This window comes from Pygocentrus nattereri, chromosome 1 (genome assembly GCF_015220715.1).
Source record: "Pygocentrus nattereri isolate fPygNat1 chromosome 1, fPygNat1.pri, whole genome shotgun sequence".
In the NCBI taxonomy this organism is placed as follows: Eukaryota; Metazoa; Chordata; class Actinopteri; order Characiformes; family Serrasalmidae; genus Pygocentrus; species Pygocentrus nattereri.
Genome location: NC_051211.1, coordinates 5,326,298 through 5,350,351, shown reverse-complemented (window position 1 = coordinate 5,350,351; position 24,054 = coordinate 5,326,298). Strand labels below are relative to the sequence as shown.

Genomic DNA, 24,054 nt, shown 5'->3' with positions numbered 1-24,054 from the left:
GGAGCCTCTGACTGTGCTGTGAATCAGTGATGCCTGTTCCTCATTTCCCAGAACATTCCACCGTCTCTACTCACCGTACCGCATCCCGCCAGCCCTCTGTCCGGCTGAACGATGCGCTCGGTAGCATCGAGTTAGCAGAGTCCCTGATCAAAGTTCTCTCTTTCAGATCTGTCGTTCATCACCACGCGGACATTCTTGTGGAAGGTGTGCGCGATCACGTTGGTCAGCTGCCTGCCGCTGTACATCATCAAATACCTGAAGCGCAAGTTTTCGCCGCCCAGCTACTCCAAACTGTCCTCCTGAGCTTCTCTTGAGTTTCATAAGGGCAACTTTGAACATCCTTCCAGCATTTATAAGCATACATAGCGGTTTACCGTGACATCAGCGTAGAAGATGTCAGTGGCTTTGAGTTGGAAACACTTATGTATGCCTTATAAGTGCCTAATTAACATTTAATGCCTTGTATAGCTCATGCTGGGGAGTATTACTATTACTAGTGTCTGCAGCTGGCTTGTGAATGGACAATATGAGCAATCACAGAAGAGGACTGTGGACACTTGAAAAGTCTAAGCACATTAAAAAGAGACTCAGCATGAACTGAAGTGATGGGAAGAATCGGGGAAAGCTCACAAACGATGGACCTTCGTTGGTTCATTGGCTTCCTTTGTTTCAGTGCACTTCATATCTAATCGGTGTAAATGTTTACTTTTCATGATTTTTTTATGAAGGTTTGGAGATTTTTATAGTGTTTTATTTATTATGTACAATCGCGTGCATTTCTATTGTTTGGCAGCCAGGCTGGATTTCAAGTGAACGTTTGTAAGGCTTCTGAAAAGTCTAGTCTGAAGTCCTTTCAAACTGGATGTGACTGCAATATCAGTACTTTCTTCTAACGTTCTTCTGTCTTAACTGCTGGATTCTCAAAGCTGTTGATTGCACAGTGAAGGGGTGGTTTAGATGTTTGCTGAGATGTTTTCGTATCCTCCTCGCCTGCGTATCGCGCGGTTCGATATGGGCAGCTTTGAATGACTCGTTCTACTTCGCCTCGACTGCTCAGTGGAGACACCAGCTGCAAAGCACAGGAACAAATGAACCAAAAGAAGTGCCACCGAACTGCATGTTCCCTACAGTGGGACCTTGTTCAGCTGGGAACAAGACTTTCTTACTTAGACTTTCTTAAATGTGCAAGACCATCAACTACGTTTTAAAATCAGTGACCGTTCAAACGGGTGGATTAACAGAATGTCTTGCCAGTCGACTTTGATGAGTAATCCATGCTCGATGTGATCGTCAGCCTTCTCCCTGCAGGAGGAGCTCCGTAAATCAGCCAAATGCTTTGCAGCACCTCGAACTGCTAGTTACCTTAATGTTTAGTACGGAAACCTCCATAATTGTGACCTGAATGTCAAATTTGGTTGTAACCGCCATTGAAAATTGTCTATATACATTGATTTTTTTTCTTCTTCTACATTTCATCCAGTTGAGATGTGAACAAAGTCTTTCAGAGTGGTTTGATGTGAAATGGTTCACTGTAGAGAAACTTGAGAAAGTTTCTTTACAGTGGTGGTGGCAGGAACCAGGGGTAGGAGCGTCCACAACACACATAAAGCCATTTTATTTCCTATCCAAAACCAGTTTTTAATGTTGATGGTGGTAAAATAGTGGTAAATCTGACCAAATACATTTTTTGGGGGAGGGGGCTAGTTTGTACCTCTCCACCATGAATGGATTTTAAAAATGCGTTTTAAGCCAAAAGCTTCTGCAAAGTATCATAAAGCCACATCTCAGGCATCAGGCTGCATATTCATAACCATGTCATGTATTAACTTTCCTTAAGGGGGCTTAAACTCTTCAGACGTCTGGTTCCTATCGCCACCACTTTGAGCAGCTTGGTGGGTTTCTCTAGAATGGAGCATTTCACATCAAACCACTCAGGATGATGTTTGCACCTTTATGTTTGAATTATGCAGTTTTTTAGTAGTGGAATTCCCTTTTAAGAAGCCAAGATAGGAGTGCCGTCACATGCAAGCTAACACTGCTACACACTGAGCTGGCATCATACAACTGGCCTCATCAAAACACTGCAAATAAGCCAGTAAGCTCTGTCACATGGTGGTTAAGAGCCGTTTGCCGTTTGAGTGGCTGGTGTTGGTGTAGAATGGTGTTGGAGTTTAATAGTAGACTTACTTTCATGCGTGCAGCAGTGTCAGCTTGCATGAAAGGTTCATATCTAGGCTTGTTCTAAACAGCTAAGTGATTCAGAGAATCCGTCTGCATTCAGAACATTTAGGCAGGATGAAGTGTATCAGCTTGGAAACACTTTGGAAAATGCTGTTCATTTTTCCCCATAGCAAAATCCAGCTTAAGCTACGTTCACATTACAAGCCTTGTTGCTCAATTCCGATCCCTCTGACGCACTCGTTTAGGTAAGCGACTCAAACCCATCATTAATGTGAACCAACCGGCATCCTGAAATGACCCTCATGAGCACATCCTACTCAGTAACGTTACGTGACCGGATCATCAGCACAAACTAACGAGCAGAACGAGCTTCGCTGAGAAGATCATCAACTCTGATCAGCTCTCGGCTTCATTATTAGAGCCAGACGGAGGAGGAAAAGGTGAGATGAGCTGCTTTTCCCCGTTTAACTTTAACTTCTGTCCGGTGCCGCTGCCATGGTAACACAGTAATGGCTCACATAGAGTGGAATAAAAAAACCACATGAATTCCGATCTGAGCGTCACATTAACCACAAACCGGATACGCACCCGATCTAATACCACACGTGAAAGCGGCTCAGGTCGGATGTGAAAAGATCATATTTGTGTCCACACAGCCCTGAAAACATCAGATCTGAGTCACATCAGGGCAAAAAATCGGATTTGTCCCACTTCAGCCTGGTAATGTGAACGCAGCCTAAGACTACAGAATTCCGCATGACTTCAGAGGTTTGGAATCGGTCAAACCTGCTTTCTTAGTAAAGACGATAATATCTGCGATATGTACTAATTAATTACTAATAAGAATGCTGCAGGTGTGCATTACTGCTACCCTTCAGATATAGACTACCCCAGAGGAACTTGCTGCATAATTCATTGGCAGTGGCTCCTTACAGTCACAATGACCCTTAGGCTGGGTTTTTGAGGACTTTCTGGAAAATACACTGGACTTATTTGTACTCCAGAACTGTCTGACATGCTTTGGGCAGTACATGGTCAACCATAATATTTGAGGAATGAGTTTTATCATTCTCAGTGTTGTTTATGTTTGCGTGCACGAGAGAGAGAGAGAGAGAGAGAGAGAGAGAGAGAGAGAGAGAAAGAGAGAGAGAGGGAGCTTTTGACTTAAGTATGCCAAACGTCTTTATTTGCCATCCTTTGTTCTTTTGCTTTTCTGTGTGTGTTACTGGATTTGCCGTTTGAGTTGTGAATTGTTCAGTAACTCTTATTGTGAGGATCAAACACGCACCGCGTCTTTATTAACCGTGTTCCAGTATCGAGCTGACACCTTTTATACAAACCACTAAAGTGTTGAAGGAGTGAATTAACCTGCTGGAGTGTTACAGTAGTGAAGATGATCGAAGCCTCTGCTCTCAGAATCGGACCACTTTTTTTTCTTCTTCTTCTTCTTCTTTTTAATAGTGTTGTTTCTGGTTTCTGTTGTTAATGTTCTTGATATGACTTATGACTGAGAACTGACCATTAAAGAGCAATACAGTTGATTAGTTTTGGATTTTTTTTTCTTCATTTTATGATGTTACATTTGAAAATCAGTCCCTCCAGCGAGTTTGTGGCTGTGAATTTATGCACAATCAATCATGTTGATGTTTCGTGAGCACTCCCAGTTCTGTCCAGTCTCTGCATTACTCCCACATTAAACCTGTAAATCATATACACCAATCAGGCAGAAAGTTCTGACCACCTCCTTGTTTCTACGCTCACTGTCCATCTTATCAGCTCCTCTTACTGTATAGCTGCACTTTGTAGTTCTACAGTTACAGACTGTAGTCCATCTGTTTCTCTGATACTCTGTTACCCTGTTCTTCAGTGGTCAGGACCCCCGTGGACCCTCACAGAGCAGGTGCTATTTGCGTGGTGCATCATTCTCAGTACTGCAGTAACACTGACGTGGTGGTGGTGTGTTAGTGTGTGTTGCGCTGGTATGAGTGGATCAGACACAGCGGTGCTGCTGGAGTTTTTAAACACCTCAGTGTCGCTGCTGGACTGAGAATAGTCCACCAACCGAAAATATCCAGCCAACAACGTCCAGTGGGCAGAGGATGACCAACACCAACTGTGCAGCAGATGAGCTGTCGTCTCTGACTTTACATCTACAAGGTGGACTGACAAGGTAGGAGTGTCTAATTGAGTGGACAGTGAGTGGACACAGTGTTTAAAAACTCCAGCAGCACTGCTGTGTCTGGTTTAGGGTTAGGAGTAGGTGTAGGTTTTGCCTTGAGGTTAAGATTAGGGTTAGGAGTAGGTGTAGGTTTTGCCTTGAGGTTAAGATTAGGGTTAGGAGTAGGTGTAGGTTTTGCCTTGAGGTTAAGATTAGGGTTAGGAGTAGGTGTAGGTTTTGCCTTGAGGTTAAGATTAGGGTTAGGAGTAGGTGTAGGTTTTGCCTTGAGGTTAAGATTAGGGTTAGGAGTAGGTGTAGGTTTTGCCTTGAGGTTAAGATTAGGGTTAGGAGTAGGTGTAGGTTTTGCCTTGAGGTTAAGATTAGGGTTAGGAGTAGGTGTAGGTTTTGCCTTGAGGTTAAGATTAGGGTTAGGAGTAGGTGTAGGTTTTGCCTTGAGGTTAAGATTAGGGTTAGGAGTAGGTGTAGGTTTTGCCTTGAGGTTAAGATTAGGGTTAGGAGTAGGGTTAGATTTAATAAAATCTTTTACACTGAACTTGAAGTTTTGTGTTATATCATTTAGTTGAATGTTACTTACAGACAGACTGAGCATTTACAAAGCATCTACAGCAGACCATCCAAATAAAGTGTTACCGACAGTAAATACTGAAGAAAGAAGAGATGTGAGCCCGACATTGATCAGACGTCCAGGACAGTTATGAAACTTGATATTTTTTTCTGTGTGTGTGTGTGTGTGTGTGTGTGTGTGTGTGTGTGTGTGTGTGTGTGTGTGTGTTCCTCATTTTTCCTGTATACATATGGAGCTTATTTTGTATACTGTTGGTTCCGCTACATAATTTCAGTATAAAATATTTAGAACTCTTTGAGAATAAGTGTTAAACACCCCCAAAACAAAATAGTTTGCTCAGAAAATACTGAGAAAACCAAAAGAAGAATTAGAAAGAAATGCCGTTATGACACTTGAGGAAGCCCTTAACACACTGACCTCAGTTAAAGGAATTGGTACTGTTTCACTCTGACCACAAGGGGGCAGCATTCTCTCAGCATTTAAGGTTAAGAAGTCTCTCCGTCTCCTAAATACACTACATTGCCGGAAGTATTGGCTCGTCTGCCTTCACATGCATATGAAATTGAGTGAGAACCCATTCTCAATTCATAGGGTTTAATATGATGTCGGCTCAGCCCAGCTATAACAATTTCAGCTCTTCTGGGAAGGTTTTCCACAAGGGTTAGAAGTGTTTATGGGAATTTTTGACCGTTCTTCCAGAAGCGCATTTGTGAGGTCAGACACTGATGTTGGACGAGAAGGTCTGGCTCACAGTCTCCGCTCTAATTCATCCCAAAGGTGTTCTATGGGGTTGAGGTCAGGACTCTGTGCAGGCCAGTCAAGTTCTTCCACACCAAACTGGCTCATCCACGTCTTTATGGACCTGCTTTGTGCACTGGTGTGCAGTCATGTTGGAACAGGAAGGGGCCGTCCCCAAACTGTTCCCACAAAGTTGGGAGCATGAAATTGTCCAAAATCTCTTGGTGCTGAAGCTTTAAGAGTTCCTTTTACTGGAACTAAGGGGCCGAGCCCAACTCCTGAAAAACAACCCCACACCATGATCCCCCCTCCACCAAACTTTACACTCGGCACAATGCAGTCAGACAAGTACCGTCTCCTGGCAACCGCCAAACCCAGACTCGTCCATCGGATTGCCAGACGGAGAAGCGTGATTGGTCACTCCAGAGAACACGTCTCCACTGCTCTAGAGTCCAGTGGCGGTGCTTTACACCACTGCATTCCACGCTTTGCATTGTGCTTGGTGATGTAAGGCTTGGATGCAGCTGCTCGGCCATGGAAACCCATTCCATGAAGCTCTCTATGCTGTTCTTGAGCTGATCTGAAGGCCACATGTAGTTTGGAGGTCTGTAGTGATTGACTCTGCAGAAAGTTGGTGACCTCTGTGCACTATGCCCCTCAGCATCCGCTGACCCCGCGCTGTCATTTTACGTGGCCGACCACTTCGTGGCTGAGTTGCTGTCGTTCCCAATCGCTCCCACTTTGTTATAATCCCACTGACAGTTGACTGTGGAATATTTAGTAGTGAGGAAATTTCACGACTGGACTTGCTGCACAGGTGGCGTCCGATCACGGTACCACGCTGGAATTCACTGAGCTCCTGAGAGCGACCCATTCTTTCACTAATGTCTGTAGAAGCAGTCTGCAGGCCTAGGGGCTCGGCTTTATACACCTGTGGCCATGGAAGTGACTGGAACACCTGAATTCAGTGATTTGGATGGGTGAGTGAAGACTTAGTGTATTTTATGCTTTTTTAAGTAAACAGATTTGAGTATCACAGCTTTAGTGTCACTGCTGGTCTTGTTGAGGTTATATAGAAAGTTTTATTAAGTGTGAACAAAATCACTCTAATCTGCAATGTAATGCAATTTCTTGCCACACAGTTTTTGGGTTGAAGTACTTGTAATAATAATAATAATAATAATAATAATAACATTTTGATTATATATCGCTTTTCCCAAACTCAAGGTTTTTTATTAATTCAAGGATGTAACATGGGGGAACGCAATAAAAACAAGAAAACGTGTCATATATGGCCTCCCTCCCATACTCGATGGTGTTCAGCCTGCCTCCTGAAGCAGGAAGTGTGCAGTTTTATTGGGACCGTATGCTAATGTGATGGTCCACTGCTTCTAACAATCTAGAAACCCATCCTTTCATCTCTTCCCCTCTCTCTGATTGGCCGTATTTGCGGTAAACAAATTAAATTTGAGCAGAGACATCAGAATTTACAGATGTGGACCAATGTGACGTCGCTGCTCCTCACATTCCTTTTGGAGATTTGAGATTCAGTGTTGTACGGGTTTGGCGGGGAACGAATGTCCTGTACTGCTGTATTTTAATATAAATGTGTTGTGGCTTTCAGCTCCACTTACTGTATAGCTGCACTCTGTAGTTCTACAGTTACAGACTGTAGTCCATCTGTTTCTCTGATACTCTGTTACCCTGTTCTTCAGTGGTCAGGACCCCCACGGACCCTCACAGAGCAGGTACTATTTGGTTGATGACACTGTCCACTCTATTAGACACTCCTACCTTGTTGGTCCACCTTGTAGGTGTAAAGTCAGAGACGACAGCTCATCTGCTGCTGCAGTTTGTGTTGCTGCTGCAGTGCTGAGAATGATCCACCCCCCAAACAGTACCTGCTCTGTGAGGGTCCACGGGGGTCCTGGCCACTGAAGAACAGGGTAACAGAGTATCAGAGAAACAGATGGACTACAGTCTGTAACTGTAGAACTACAAAATGCAGCTATACAGTAAGTGGATCTGATAAAGTGGACAGTGAGCGTAGAAACAAGGAGGTGGTCTTCATGTTATGCCTGATCGGTGTGTGTGTGTGTGTGTGTGTGTGTGTGTGTGTGTGTGTGTGTGTATACACATATATATACATTTTACAGCTTAATGCAAAAGTTTAGGCACCCCTGGAGGGAAAAATACATCTTTTGTTCATTTGTGCAGTGAATTAAACTCGAAACCTCTTTTTAAAAACATTTTTTTTCTGCAAGCGCTCGGTTACTTCATATTTGTAACACGTAAATGAATTTAATTAGTAATTGTATTAGTACTGTAGGTTTTATAACTGATTTCACAGCTTCACAAATGTAATATCTTCCAATACTGGTGGTCGTCCAGATCCCTCTGCCCCGCACAGACAGCCTTCCTCTTTGAAGTTTTTGTGCCATGTCCAGATCTGCTTTCCAGTTGCTGCGTTGTTATTGAATTTTTCTGGAAAATGCACGCTGCACACTCTTGTTTGAGTGTGTTCGAGTATTTTCTACGACGTAAAATGCCTTTTCATTTCTACTGAACGCCTTTCTTCAACCTGGAAAAAACAAATTAACTCGGTTCGTTTTTACACATTTTGTTCAAATTTGAGATCATTTGGTTCAACTGACTGTTATTAGACTACCAAATGATGATTTTTTTTTTTTGGGTTGGGGGGGGTGGCACCCTGTATTTATTTAGCTTAAATAAAACCAAAACTCTCTGGGTCGGGGATAGGCTCTTGCCTCAAGTGGAGGAGGTTAAGTATCTCGGGGTCTTGTTCACGAGTGATGGTACAAGGGAGCGGGAGATTGACAGGCGGATTGGTGCTGGGTCAGCAGTGATGCGGGCTCTTTACCGGTCTGTTGTGGTAAAGAAAGAGCTGAGCCATAAGGCAAGGCTCTCGATTTACTGGTCGATCTACGTTCCCACCCTCACCTGTGGTCATGAGCTTTGGGTAATGACCGAAAGAACGAGATCGCAAATACAAGCGGCCGAAATGAGTTTCCTCCGCAGGGTGTCTGGACTCTCCCTTAGAGATAGGCTGAGAAGTTCGAGCCAGCTGAGGTGGTTCAGACATCTGGTAAGGATGCCTCCTGGATGCCTCCCTTGGGAGGTGTCACAGGCAAGTCCACCCAGGAGGAGACCCCGGGGAAGACCCAGGACACGCTGGCGTGACTATATCTATATGTCTATACCTGAGAGCGCCTCAGATCCTTGCTCATAATGCTGCCCCCACGACCCGAACACCGGAGAAGCGGAAGTGGATGGATGGATGGATGGATGGATGGATGGATGGATGGATGGATGGATGGATGGAAAACTAAAACTAGTTGATTTATTTGCTACCACAAGTTTTTATTTATTTTTTATTTTTTTGGTTGAATTGATGAGCCATTTTTCAGAGGGTAGTGCAATCCATTCTTCCAATTACTGTACCTGTGCAGTGTTTTCTGTGCCACTGGCTGCCACACAACCCGAAAGCATTGTAGCCCCGCCCCTATGCTTAACAGTTGGCAAGGTGTTCTTCTCATCAAATGCTGCTCCGTTTTTCTCCAAACATGAATTTGGTGATTGTGGCCAGAGTTCAGTTTTTGCTTCATCGGTCTGCAGCTCTTTTCCTTAAATAATATTAATAATAAGATATAAAGCTTGGCTCAGGGTCCCCAAATGTTTGCATACACCTGTATAACTTCAGCATTTGACCTCATGCACATCAGTGTGTGCACATTCTTGTGTGATGCCTCTTAGCTTGGTTAGAAGAGTCGTTTAGGTGATGTTTTATAGCTGATAGTGGTCACAGTCATCTTCAGGCTGGCTGACTCTACAGCAGGACTGCGCGCAGGAGTCACCGTAAACGTGGCGCTGGATTCCTATGAGCTAAACTTAGCAACATAAAAGGAGGATCACTGCAGGCGAAAGTGCCTGAGCCTTTACCCATCATCTGTCATTAGCTGATCATAAGATAAACATGCACGGCTGCTTTTCCTGAAACTCTGTCATTACAGCATTCAGGGGCTTAGGCAGTGTGGAGTGATAGGAGAAACGTTAAGGTGCTCGAGTAAACAGCATTTTTATTGCCTCATTCCATAAAACAGAAGGCGCCACATTTTTAGATGCCAAATTATGAGTGGAGCTTTAGTCTTTAGTGCCGTCACAGGCTTTGCTATCAGAAATATACCGTCCACATTTGAATTTTAGCCTACAGTGATAATTCCAAACTCATTTGCATTTAATTTTGGGAAGTCGTTGTCTGTCCAGTTGGTAATAATTGAAAGACTGCTGGTGGTGAGTGTGGCTGTGGTGCAGCAGATGCAAATAATTATGTGTCATTTGCAGAGCTACAGAAGTTAGGCCCATGTTCACTGATGATGTTGCCATGAATCAGAAATAAAAGCAGTTTCTTTCTTTCTTTCCTTTTATAAATGTACTGTGTGCATCATGTGCTTCATTACCAAATCAAGTGATGTGCCCGCATCTCAGAAATATGATCACTGGCATCACCAGAGAAGCTGACTAGTTGTAAAACCAGGCTGTTTCGTTTTGTTTTCAACTGTTTAACCCCTTAACGTTCCAGGCTTATTATGTACTTATGCTTATTATTCTTATTATTAGGCTGCAGGGACTTCAATGCAAACTAATTTAGCTTTTCTTGGGTTGTAGTTGTGTGTAATAAAACTTTGGGGCCATGCACTGAATAATCTGATGAAGAAAAAGCTGCAGAAAGTCGGATTTGGTCAGTAATCTGATCTACACATTTACATGCACTTGAGTAATCGGATAATGGGGAAACTCCAGGTCTACATGAGTCAGGTTTTATTTTTTAAAACATTTTCTTGCTATAAAATTTTCAAGCCTAATCATTTAATAAGCAATCAGTAATGGAAAGTAATACAAAGTTATTTTTAAATGGCCTATTAGGTTATTGCTTCACTGTTTGTCATATATTTTAAAAGCAATTCTGCATTGTTTAAAAAAAAACTGCAATTAGTTTGGTTTGATGTGAAGTGGTTTATTGTATCTACTCTGATTTCTTTACAGTGGATGATAGGAACCAACACAAATATAGATATAGGTCAGCCGTATAAAATGACAGAGCGGGGTCAGCGGATGCTGAGGGGCATAGTGCGCAGAGGTCACCGACTTTATACAGAGTCAGTCACTACAGACCTCCAAACTTCATGTGGCCTTCAGATCAGCTCAAGAACAGCGTAGAGAGCTTCATGGAATGGGTTTCCATGGCCGAGCAGCTGCATCCAAGCCTTACATCACCAAACGCAATGCAAAGCGTGGAATGCAGTGGTGTAAAGCGCCGCCACTGGACTCTAGAGCAGTGGAGACGTGTTCTCTGGAGTGACCAATCACGCTTCTCCGTCTGGAAATCTGATGGACAAGTCTGGGTTCAGCGGTTGCCAGGAGACGGTACTTGTGTGACTGCATTGTGCCGAGTGTAAAGTTTGGTGGAGGGGGGATCATGGTGTGGGGCTGTTTTTCAGGAGTTGGGCTCGGCCCCTTAGTTCCAGTGAAAGGAACTCTTAAAGCTTCAGCACCAAGAGATTTTGGACAATTTCATGCTCCCAACTTTGTGGGAACAGTTTGGGGACGGCCCCTTCCTGCTCCAACATGACTGCACACCAGTGCACAAAGCAGGTCCATAAAGACACGGATGGGCCAGTTTGGTGTGGAAGAACTTGACTGGCCTGCACAGAGTCCTGACCTCAACCCCATAGAACACCTTTGGGATGAATTAGAGTGGAGACTGTGAGCCAGGCCTTCTCGTCCAACATCAGTGTCTGACCTCACAAAGGCACTTCTGGAAGAACGGTCAAAAATTCCCATAAACACTCCTAACCCTTGTGGAAAACCTTCCCAGGAGAGCTGAAGCTGTTATAGTTGCAAAGCGTGGGCCGACATCATATTATGTTCATATGCATGTGAAGCCAGACAAGCCAAAACCTTTGGCAATATAGTGTATGTAACATTGATGATGGAAAAATAATGAAAAATCTGAATAAATAAATGTTCTTTGTGGACACCATGAATGAGTTTGAAAAAATGTTTCAGGCCAAAACGTTTAGAAAATATCAGTCTCTCAGGCACGAGGCTTAACGCTTCGGTGTGATAACTTTCTATGAGGGAGCTTTTAGAGGCCTTAACCTCTTCAGATGTCTGGTTCCTATTACCACCACTGTGAGCAATTCTGACTCGTTAAGTTTCTCTGTCATGGAGCGTTTCACACCGAACCGCCCTGAATGACTTGTTTACATCTTAACGATTTAATTATGCAGAACTTTTGGCCATTAAATTGTGGAATTGGCCTTTAAAGATGGACTAAATCAATTAGTTTTGATCCCTTACAGTATCCAAAGACTTGGTTTGGCTGTTTATTTCACCAAAGTTGCTTGCTCATCCTAATTACCCAATTTTGCTCAGTGCGGTCTTGTTGTGTGAGTAATTCTGGGCGGTCTGTAACTTTCTTTTAAAATAGTCCCTGCCAAACTTAGACCAGTACTGTTTGTGTCTAACTGTTGCTCAGTCGCTGAGCTCTTAGTCACTGTTGTGTCTGCGCCCCATGGCGGAGCTGCGCGCCGAGGCCTGCTGCTTGCTCGCTCTGGCCCGAGGGAGCGCACGCTGGTCCAGAAGCCCCTCCCTCTTGGAAGGAGGCCATAGTCGCCGGGCAACTGCCATACACAACAGGAAACAGACCGGGGGATTCCGTCACTGCGCCGCAGTCAAAGGGAGCATTGAGTGGAGACAGGAAGGCAGTGTAAAGAGCGAGGGGGGAGCTCCACAAGCAAGGCCAGCACTGTGTAAAATCCTCATACTGCTGTTACTGTTTCTACTTTAAGCGCTTTATATGCTTTTCAATTTATTTTTAAATGTGGCCAGAGTTTTATGCCACAAGCTCGTGAATCACACCGTAAAAGTAGCTAAAATAACATGTTTGATTTCATCCCCCTGTGAAAAATGAATACGTATATAAGCAAAACAGGCAGACAAGAGCGGTGATATGTCATTCCATTCTGTTCTAGGCCCTTTTGCAAGGTTCCTGTGTTAATTATTGTCTAATTAACACAACCTTTTTTTCACCATTAGGTGCTGTTATCCTTTTCATTACTCCAAGTTCTGCCCAGATCCGTTTTTGAGGGTCGTGCGTGGGATGATTCCCATCAGTGCACGTCATTCCAGCACACAACCCACAAAACAGACGGACAGATGGGCAGACTCAGTGGGACTCGACAGTGGAGGTGATGTCAGACCCCTGCACCCCCAACACACTGGACCGTGAAGTAACGTGGACGCGAGCGAAGGTCAAAATGTGCTATTCGTTTATTTTAACTGCCTTCAAACGCGCTGACACATCAGTTCTCGGCGCACATGCATGCATCACCCCTCATAGCAACCGAATGAGTGGAGCTTTCCCAACACCTTCTGGACGTGACGACATTCATTCAACATCTGTAAGACGTCTGGACTTATGTTTCCTTTTACACAAACCGGAATATTTTAAGTATTTGCTGTCTTAACAGTAAAACAAGGCTTCTTTGACGTGAAGCTACAGTGGATGGTTCTTTTAAAGAACTGCAAACAAGACCCTCTGTTCTACAAGAGCCTGGGGCCGTAATACAGCTTCTTATCTTGACCTGTCAGATCTTAAGTTCAGATTTTATCACAAATTCGTATTACAGAAGCAAAACTGATCTTGATTTAGGAGTCTTATCTTATCTTACAGCACCTTCTCTCAAGTTAGGTAATCTTAATTCACTCGATCAAAGTTGACAATCGACTGTCATGTCTGTTACCTGGCAACCAACCATATGGACACGGGTGAAACGTAAACATGTAATCAGAACAATCAAGTTAGTTTGCCAGACAGCTAACATTACCTACAGCTACTGATGTAAAAATGGTCAAACGAAACTAAAGCGTGACAAATTGGAAGATTATGAATGCTGTGAGAGCGCCCCCTGCTGTTTATCAGAGTCGCCACTCCACAGTTTCAGTTTCAGTTTCCCAAACGCTTTGGCTGAGTGCGCTAACGTTATGCCTCCTAAGTATCAACATTAACACAGGAAGGTAATAAGAGGGGACAGGGGATATTGTCTCTGCAGTGTCTGGAGTTTTGAAACATAAAAAGCTTCAAAAGTCAAAGCAGTCTAGATAAATGTAGCGACATTGTCAGTTATAGTGAACTGGGTTGCCTGACGCTGCACAGAACGACAGAAACAGACTGGTAACACAGAAGTTAAGACCCTCTGGGGTCCATCTTAAAGTTAGGACAGTGTTTAGGAGGTTTTGTCAGGATGTTTCTGTAATATTGTTTTCTGATCTGGAGTTAATTATAAGATTATGGACTTAAGAACTGTTGTTCTGGAATAGCTTCTGTCCCAAATTCAGTCCATAGTGAAGTTGTCATGGTGACTAAACAGATAAGATTTCTGACTTTCTTTAATACAGCCCCAGATATCCAAGCCAATGGTCCATATTCAGCTTTATTCTCGAATTTTATTTTAAAATTTCTGAGGTTTTATTTTCAGATTTGGTCACATTTTAGTTTTTTTTTACCTTTATTGATTCTATACAGCTTCAAATAATAACAGAATGCAATGCACTGTCAAGAGCTAAACTGTTCTAGGCTGAATAGGTGAATATATGTAAATATATTCTGTTCTGATTGGCTGCCATGATTTTGCTCCTCATTCAAAAAGCAGCACAGGCTGAAACACTCCTTATAACTTCAGTCTTTGTAGAGGTGTCTCAGAGACGAACCTATCGTTTACTTCTGAAAACTACAATCCAGGACTGGTCTAAGACTGAATTATAATTATTCATATTTCTAGGCTATAGATTATATAATGTTATATTTTACAAAACATAATAATTATTTATTAACACATCATTTATTAGTCATATGTAATAAATGATGATGAAGGCACAGTGGACTAAAAACGAGTTCTTTTTATTTTTATATTCTGAAAAAATCTTGTCTCAGACTATAAAGCTATAAAGTCCCTGTCTTGACTTCAGCAGCGCTGATTGAGTTTAGTCTGCTTATTTTGAAAAAAATTCCCTCCTCTCTCTCCACACAGACCGCTGACCTATATGCACAAACAGACAGACAGATCCAATTGAAACCTCCGTTTCGGCGGTGGGGGGCGGGGCAGTGAAAGCGCTGCCGGAGCTCACTCATCGAGTCAGTGTGTTGCACAAACTAATATTTATGCGCACAGTTTAAGGGGAATTCCAGTAATTTTTCAAACTTTCTGCATAATTAAATGGTTGAGATGTAAGCAGTCATTCAGAGTGGTTTGATGTGAAATGGTCCGTTGTAGAGACGGTTGTATGCAGCGGTGGTGATGAGAACCAGGCGTCTGAAGAGTTAAATATCTCTAAAGAACTCTAAACTCCCTCACTGAAAGTTATGACATGAAGTGGTCACACTGCCGGATGTCTGAGACCGTTGTTTTATGACCGTGGGCCCTGATCATACACTATATTGCCAAAAGTATTCGCTCGTCTGGCTTCACGCGCATATGAAATTGAGTGAGATCCCATTTTTAATCCATAGGGTTTAATATGATGTCAGCCCACCCTTTACAACTATAACAGCTTCAACTCTTCTGGGAAGGTTTTCCACAAGGGTTAGGAGTGTTTATGGGAATTTTTGACCGTTCTTCCTTTGTGAGGTCAGACACTGATGTTGGACAAGAAGGTCTGGCTCACAGTCTCCACTCTAATTCATCCCAAAGGTGTTCTGTCGGGTTGAGTTCAGGACTCTGTGCAGGCCAGTCAAGTTCTTCCACACCAAACTGGCTCGTCCGTGTCTTTATGGACCTGTTTTGTGCACTGGTGTGCAGTCATGTTGGAACAGGAATGGGCCGTCCCCAAACTGTTCCCACAAAGTTGGGAGCATGAAATTGTCCAAAATCTCTTGGTGCTGGAGCATTAAGAGTTCCTTTCACTGGGACTAAGGGGCCGAGCCCAACTCCTGAAAAACAACCCCACACCATGATCCCCCCTCCACCAAACTTTACACTCGGCACAATGCAGTCAGACAAGTACCGTCTCCTGGCAACCGCCAAGCCCAGACTCATCTATCGGATTTCCAGACAGAGAAGCGTGATTGGTCACTCCAGAGAACATGTCTCCACTGCTCTAGAGTCCAGTGGCGGCGCTTTACACCACTGCATTCCACGCTTTGCACTGTAAGGCTTGGATGCAGCTGCTCGGCCATGGAAACCCATTCCATGGAGCTCTCTACGCTGTTCTTGAGCTGATCTGAAGGCCACATGAAGTTTGGAGGTCTGTAGTGATTGACTCTGCAGAAAGTTGGTGACCTCAGCGCACTATGCCCCTCAGCATCCGCTGACCCGCTCTGTCATTTTACATGGCCGACCACTTCGTGGCTGAGTTGCTGTCGTTCCCAATCGCTTCCACTTTGTTATAATCCCACTGACAGTTGACTGTGGAATATTTAGTAGTGAGGAAATTTCACGACTGGACTTGTTACACAGGTGGCGTCCGATCACGGCACCACGCTGGAATTCACTGAGCTCCTGAGAGCGACCCATTCATTCACTAATGTCTGTAGAAGCAGTCTGCAGGCCTAGGGGCTCGGCTTTACACACCTGTGGCCATGGAAGTGACTGGAACACCTGAATTCAATGATTTAGATGGGTGACTGAAAACCTTTGGCTATATAGTGTATTTACATATAAAAAGACTCGTGTAGGTTCACCGGTGGTTTTGGATAGTAAATAAAGTGGCTATATTTGTGTTGTAGTCATGGAGACCCCTGGTTCCCATCACCACCACTGTAAAGAAATCAGTGAGTAAGTTTCTCTACACTCTTAACAGATGGTGCTTCAAGGGTTCTTTAGTAAAGAAAATGGTTCTATATAAAAACATGAATCCCTTGAATGGTTAGAAGGAATTAAAGGGTTCTTTAGACTGATGGCGAATGTCTTGTCAATGGTTCTATATAGAATCTTTTTGGAAATTATTCTGTGTAGCACCCAAAGGGGTTCTTCTATTGTTATGGTGACTATCTTGTAACAATAGAAGAAGAAAAAAAAAACCCTTCAATCATGCAAAGGGTTCTTTGAGTGTTTTTGATGCTACATAGAACCGTTTTCATTACTAAAGAACCATCAAAGCAAATTTTTAAAGAGTGCACAATTAACCATTTCACACCAACCCATTCCAAATGGCTTTGTTTTTTTTCTTAACTACTGAACTGGGCAGAAATTTTGAAAATTCTCTGGATTTCCCCTTTAGTGTCACTAAAGTATGTCTTGCTGCTGCCGGAATTTGATGTTCTTCAGAGATGCAAGCTATCAAAGTTAGCTGTCTGAGCAGAACCTTAGGGGAACAGGTTGCAATACACTGCTTATTGTTCAGTTAACTTACAGAAAGACAGTGACCTTTAAGTTACTACTTGACTACTGTTAAGGCCCCCATCCTAATTTTTAGACCCATCTGTGTGGGTTTATGTATGGAAAAAAAAAAGTCATGATAATCCATTTCCCAAACTTTTTACTTAAAATGAAACTGGCTTTTTTTTGGTACTGTGCCTTTAAGACTGAGATCACTGTCAGAACAAAAGCTTTTGTTTTCATAAGGAAACAACTTTGAGTGGAATTAATAGAGCGATTTTTTTTCCTCTGTAATTTTGGAGCATGTCTATTGCTTGCCATTAAATTTTAACACAGTGTAAATGGATGAGGTCTGTTCTGTTTTTCTTTGCTGCATTCTGCTTCGTTCAAAATGCAGTCCAGGCTGAAACTATCCTTATATCAGGGGTTGGCAACATGCTGCTCTTTTACTGCCCTGTTGTGGCTCCACAGCTGAATCAAATTTGTAGGTGAAAATAAAATAATCCTCCTTTACAGTAAAATAAAGCTCTGCTGATTGTTTAACACAGTTCAACAGTAAATGGTCTTAAACGCTGGAGTTAATGTAGAACTGCTGATTCACCCTTTAACCCTGAAGATCAGCGCAGACGGCTGGTCACCATAGCAACGCATACCAATTATATCATACCAATAACAATCCCGCCTAGCTAGTAGTAGTAGTAGTAGTAGTAGAGAGGCAAAGAGAGAGATTTAAGACGAACATCGATAATTTGGAGACGAATGGACTTATTTGCATTTTGCTGGTTATTTGCTGGTTTCCTGACACGTTTAATCTTCAACAAGACAACACAAAGTCGCAAAGCTGAAGTCTCGTTCGACCAGATTTCTTGTTTGAATTCTCCCGTTCCGCTTTAAACAGTGCAGCAGTTACAGGAACCTTTTAAAGCGGAATGGGAATTTGAAGCTGGTGAATGAGAAGCGACTTCAGCCAAATAAAAAGTCAGACGTTCTGAGACATTTTACAAGAAACTGTTCTCTTTTTGTGGAAAAGTTTCCCGTCGGAGATGCGAGAAAAGCGGCTGTAGCCGAGCTAAAACATAAAGCAGAGCAAAGTAAGCCTGCTTTCTGTTTATATTGTATTTTAAGCCAATACTAGTTGCTGTCGAGACAAAACCTTGTTTCTCCATTTTTCAGTTTTTGACATAATCTGAAAATACTTAGTAAAATTTATTAATACAGCACTTTTCAAGTGCTTCACAAAACATAACACAATATAAAATATACAACATGAGAGTACATTTACTGCATTTGGCTGACGCTCTTGTCCAGAGCGACTTACAATTTGATCATTTTACACAGGCAGGCCAAGGTAGTGTTAGGAGTCTTGCCCAAGGACTCTTATTGGTATAGTGTAGGGTGTTTGCCCAGGTGGGGATTGAACCACAGTCTACAGCGTAGAAGGCAGAGGTGTTAACCACTACACTAACCAACCAAGTACCAAAGATTTCAAACAAAAACAGGGCTGGCAACACCTTAGCTGCCTTGACCATTATCCAAACGCCTGCTTAAAAAGGTGGGTCTTTAGTTGCTTTTTGAACGATGAAAGACTCCACAGAATCAATTGATCTTAAAAAAGGGGGCGGTGTATTCCACAATTTAGGAGCGAAGACCTTAAAATGCTCGATCTCCACGAGTCTTTAATCGAGAATGTGGAACGGAGACAGTAAGTTTAAATTACTCGACCTAAGAGACCGAGCTGATAGGTATGGATGAAGCAGATCAACCACATACATAGGAGCCTGACCACGCAATGCTCCGTAAGTAAGTGTAAGGATTTCACACCTATACTCAGCAGGAAGCCAGTGTAGCCGAACCTGTTGTTCCTTTACATTGTGCGCAAGTTTAATGATGAATGAACCAAAAGAAACGGCCCAAAACGTCTTAGTAAGGTTCCGTTGACTTGCATTAAATCTATAGTATGTTTTTTCCTTCCCCTGTAACGTTACCATTCTGGAGATACGAGGTTTTGTTCCGACAGCAGCGACGTACTAAGACATATTTACAGCCAAGATGGTAAAATGGACATTAGAAGTTGTGGCTCCCAAGGTGGTCGGATTTCTGTTGAAAGGATAAAATGGCTCTTCTTAACTTTTTTGCGGATGTATGACATCACAAAAACAATCCATTTAAAAATGCCTGTTTGCAGCATAGCTTTCATATTTGGACTGTGTGGACCAGGGAGCGAACAGTATGCTTAGCATAATTTGCATATTTCATCACTCTTTTCATTTAAGAAGGTGAGGAAAATTCTATTTTTCCTTATTTGGGCCCTTTAAGTTGAAGCAGCCAGTGGCTTTGTGAACAGTGAATTCTTGTGCCAGTTAAAATGACACTAGGTCAGTTACACCACCAAGGCCAATGACCATGTGTGTCATTAGGTCAGCGGTTCTCCTGAGAGGACCGGTTTGAAATGTATTGCATTTGGTGACATGCAATGCAGAGTCAGAGGAAACCCTTCCGGAACTGACCGGAAAAATCTCCCCTAAGAAACGGGCATGCGACGTTGGAAAAACTACAGCCGATCTGACGTCCAACTGGACGTTCGTCAATCCTCACGGCTGGACCTATTTATTACTCGCAGCGGGGGAAACTGTTTACAGCAACACACGGCTCAGTTTCGCATAGCTGGAGAGGGGAGGGAGGGACACACGCCGCCCCCTGCCCCAATTAGGCCCCTGGCCTGCGGGTGAGAGCTTTCCATGAGGTCAAACAAATAAGTCAGACTCTCTGCATGACCCAGGAGTGGACGCCAGAGGAGGGGGAGAGACGCTGCTACTATTTCCCCGTGATGAAACCGACAGCTAGTGTTTCACGCCTGCACCCATGCATGGAGAGGGCTTTTCCTCACTGTCCCCAACGCTTACTGTCCATCTGTGAACATCTTCAGACTTATAGCTTCATGAGTGCAGTAGCTGTACACAGGGCTCACTGAGGCCTGTTTGGTGTGAGCAAAGAGTTTGTTGGTGTGTGTGATATAAAGCAAAAAAGTAAGGTGCATTAGTGTGTGTTGTGCTGGTACGAGTGGATCAGACACTCCTACCTTGTCGGTCCACCTTGTAGATGTAAAGTCAGAAACGACAGCTCATCTGCTGCTGCAGTTTGTGTTGGTCATCCTCTGGTCCTTCATCAGTGGTCACAGGACGCTGCCCACAGGACGCGGTTGGCTGGATATTTTTGGTTGGTGGACTGTTCTCAGTCCAGCAGCGCTGCTGTGCCTGATCCACTCAGACCAGCGCAACACACACTAACACACCACCACCATGTCAGTGTTACTGCAGTGCTGAGAATGACCCACCACCCAAACAGTACCTGCTCTGTAAGGGTCCATGGGGGTCCTGACCACTGAAGAACAGGGTAACAGAGTATCAGAGAAACAGATGGACTACAGTCTGTAACTGTAGAACTACAGAGTGCAGCTATACAGTAAGAGGAGCTGATAAGATGGACAATGAGTGTAGAAACGAGGAGGTGGTCAGAATGCCTGGTCAGTTTAGGTCACCACACTCATTTTTACCTGTTTCTGTTTATTTTATTAAAGGTGGAGTTTAATGTGTCTTTAGGAGTGACAGTAGATGATGCTCCATGAATCTGGGGAGAATATTGTTCTTTAGTGATTTCAATGGATTTTACTGACCACTACACTGGATGTTGTCAAACACAGAAACAGTATTTCTGTTGATGACACTGAGCTAGTGGATAAAATATGCATAATGTGTAATAATTGATATAAATGTATGTAATATTTATCGTTTTCATTGACTATGAACTATTTGTTCACTTTAGGTGTAGTTCATTTAAATGTTGTGTTAAAAAGCTCTTCATTATTATTATTATTATTATTATTATTATATAAAATTATAATTAAAAAAAAAAAAAGTGGCGGGGATGAAGATGCTGAGATTTTCATTGGGAGTGATGATCAGAGGGACGGTGAAGGTGGAGCAGTTTGGAGATAAAGCCAGAGAGGCCAGGTTGAGATGGTTTGGACATGTGTTGAGGAGGAATAGTGGATATATTGATCAAAGAATGTTGGAGATGGAGCTGCCGGGTAGAAGGAGAAGAGGTAGACCTCAGAGAAGGTTTATGGATGTAGTGAAGGTGGACATGGAGATGGTTGGTGTGAAAGTAGAGGAGGCAGTGGATAGGGCAAGATGGAGGCAGATGATCCGCTGTGGCGACCCATAAAGGGAGCAGCCGAAAGAAGAAGAAGATAAAAAAAAAAGAAAACATTGAATACTTTAGGAGCCGGACGTGAAGGAGCCCAGGTCGTTTGTGGAGTTCAGAAACCTTCTCATGCAACTGCACATCCAGTCAACACAGAGTTCAGTGTTCGCTTCATGTCCTGTTGCGTTGGTTATAAGAAATAAGTTCTTTTTAAAAAACTCACATTTCGTGCACCTGAGACCAAATGTCCGGTGTACTGGACACTGAACATTGTGTGGTTCCCAGTAAACTAAAATAATAATTCATGTATTTAGTGTGTAGAAAAGTACTTGTTTCATCACAAACATTGGGCCTTGTTCAGCAACTGTACTTAAGAAGAAATTCCTTCTTAAAGCCCACTTATCTGTCTGTCTCTCTATATCTCTGTCTGTCTGTCTGTCTCTCTATATCTCTGTCTGTCTGTCTGTCTATCTATATCTATCTCTGTCTGTCTGTCTCTCTATATCTCTGTCTGTCTGTCTGTCTCTCTATATCTATCTCTGTCTGTCTCTCTATATCTCTATATCTGTCTGTCTGTCTCTCTATATCTATCTCTGTCTGTCTGTCTCTCTATATCTCTATATCTGTCTGTCTGTCTCTCTATATCTATCTCTGTCTGTCTGTCTCTCTATATCTCTGTCTGTCTGTCTGTCTCTCTATATCTATCTCTGTCTGTCTGTCTCTCTATATCTCTGTCTGTCTGTCTGTCTCTCTATATCTCTGTCTGTCTGTCTGTCTATCTATATCTATCTCTGTCTGTCTGTCTCTATATATCTCTGTCTGTCTGTCTGTCTCTCTATATCTATCTCTGTCTGTCTGTCTCTCTATATCTCTGTCTGTCTGTCTGTCTATCTATATCTATCTCTGTCTGTCTGTCTCTCTATATCTCTATATCTGTCTGTCTGTCTCTCTATATCTATCTCTGTCTGTCTGTCTCTCTATATCTCTGTCTGTCTGTCTGTCTCTCTATATCTATCTCTGTCTGTCTGTCTCTCTATATCTCTATATCTGTATGTCTGTCTCTCTATATCTATCTCTGTCTGTCTGTCTGTCTCTCTATATCTGTCTGTCTGTCTCTCTATATCTATCTCTGTCTGTCTGTCTCTCTATATCTCTATATCTGTCTGTCTGTCTCTCTATATCTATCTCTGTCTGTCTGTCTCTCTATATCTCTGTCTGTCTGTCTGTCTCTCTATATCTATCTCTGTCTGTCTGTCTGTCTCTCTATATCTGTCTGTCTGTCTCTCTATATCTATCTCTGTCTGTCTGTCTCTCTATATCTATCTCTGTCTGTCTGTCTGTCTATATCTATCTATCTCTGTCTGTCTGTCTGTCTCTCTATATCTATCTCTGTCTGTCTGTCTGTCTCTCTATATCTTTCTATGTCTGTCTGTCTGTCTGTCTGTCTGTTTTCTCACATGTGCGTTCCGTTGGGTGCCCTGTAGAACCGTTTAAGGGCCCCCAGGCTTTTCTGTGGGTCAGGTTTAAAACATGTAATCAGATTATAATTTCCACCTCGAGCTTGTTAGAATAGCAGAACCCTTTTTGGTGTTATATAGAACCATTTTCAGAGAGGTTCTCTGTAGAACACGTTCTCCACCAGTCTGAAGAACTCGTTGTCTTTACTGAAGAACCCTTTAAGAACCGTGTGAGCGTGTATTGAAGCGGGGGGCGTGGTCAGTTTAATCGCTGGTGACGGCGAGCCGCTCGTTAATCCCGGTTTTCCTCCTCTCCGAGTGTGGCAGAGCCGGCCCACCGGAGCGCGCGCAGCTGCCCCCAGCTCTGAGAACGAGGCAGAGCTCAGCGGCGCTCGCGCAGTGGAGTCTCGTGAATTTGAAGATCTCGTTTCCTCGCGCTTAAAATAGAGCCGGAGGATCTTGTTTACGCTCGCGACGACGACGCCCCGCGGTTGCTAAGAGACGAGTGGAGCGCCACAGTGCGGCGTCGGTTTCCGCGGGAGAGCCGGTGGGAGTCCGCTCGCGGGCCACTTAACCCCTCAGTGAGCAGCAGGGCGGGGCCAAAACGCCGCAGATCAAACAAACACATTTCAGAAAAATGATCAAAAGGCCCGTTTTTATTTTGAATAAAAGTATAAAAAGGAATTAAAAGTCAAGTCAATCTGTCTGTCTGTCTGTCTATATGTAGGGCTGTCTGTCTGTCTGTTTATCTCTCTCTCTCTCTCTCTCTCTCTCTCTCTCTCTCTCTGTCTGTCTGTCTGTCTGTCTGTCTATATGTAGGGCTGTCTGTCTGTCTGTCTGTCTATATGTAGGGCTGTCTGTCTGTCTATTTATCACTCTCTCTCTCTCTCTCTGTCTGTCTGTCTGTCTGTCTGTCTGTCTGTCTATATGTAGGGCTGTCTGTCTGTCTATTTATCACTCTCTCTCTCTCTCTCTCTCTCTGTCTGTCTGTCTGTCTGTCTGTCTGTCTGTCTATATGTAGGGCTGTCTGTCTGTCTATTTATCACTCTCTCTCTCTCTCTCTCTCTCTCTCTCTCTCTGTCTGTCTGTCTGTCTGTCTGTCTATCTATATGTAGGTCTGTCTGTCTGTTTATCTCTCTCTCTCTCTCTCTCTCTCTCTCTCTGTCTGTCTGTCTGTTTATCTCTCTCTCTCTCTCTGTCTGTCTGTCTGTCTGTCTGTAGGGCTGTCTGTCTGTCTGTTTATCTCTCTCTCTCTCTCTCTCTCTCTCTCTCTCTCTGTCTGTCTGTCTGTCTGTCTGTCTGTAGGGCTGTCTGTCTGTCTGTCTGTCTGTC

The 24,054-nt window shown here is 43.3% G+C and overlaps 1 protein-coding gene across 2 annotated transcripts in view; it reads left to right on the top strand.

Annotated features, from left to right (window-relative positions):
* atp9b (ATPase phospholipid transporting 9B) overlaps window positions 1–3,725 on the top strand; it is an 87,471-nt gene extending 83,746 nt beyond the window's left edge. The window contains exon 30 of one of the 2 annotated variants that reach the window (XM_037539321.1): window positions 167–3,725. In XM_037539321.1, coding sequence (XP_037395218.1) covers window positions 167–303 — 137 coding nt within the window. In that variant the 3' untranslated portion in view covers window positions 304–3,725. The remainder of the gene's footprint in view (window positions 1–166) is intronic. The other variant, XM_037539328.1, reaches the window with a different exon arrangement.
* The last annotated feature ends 20,329 nt before the right edge of the window (window positions 3,726–24,054 follow it).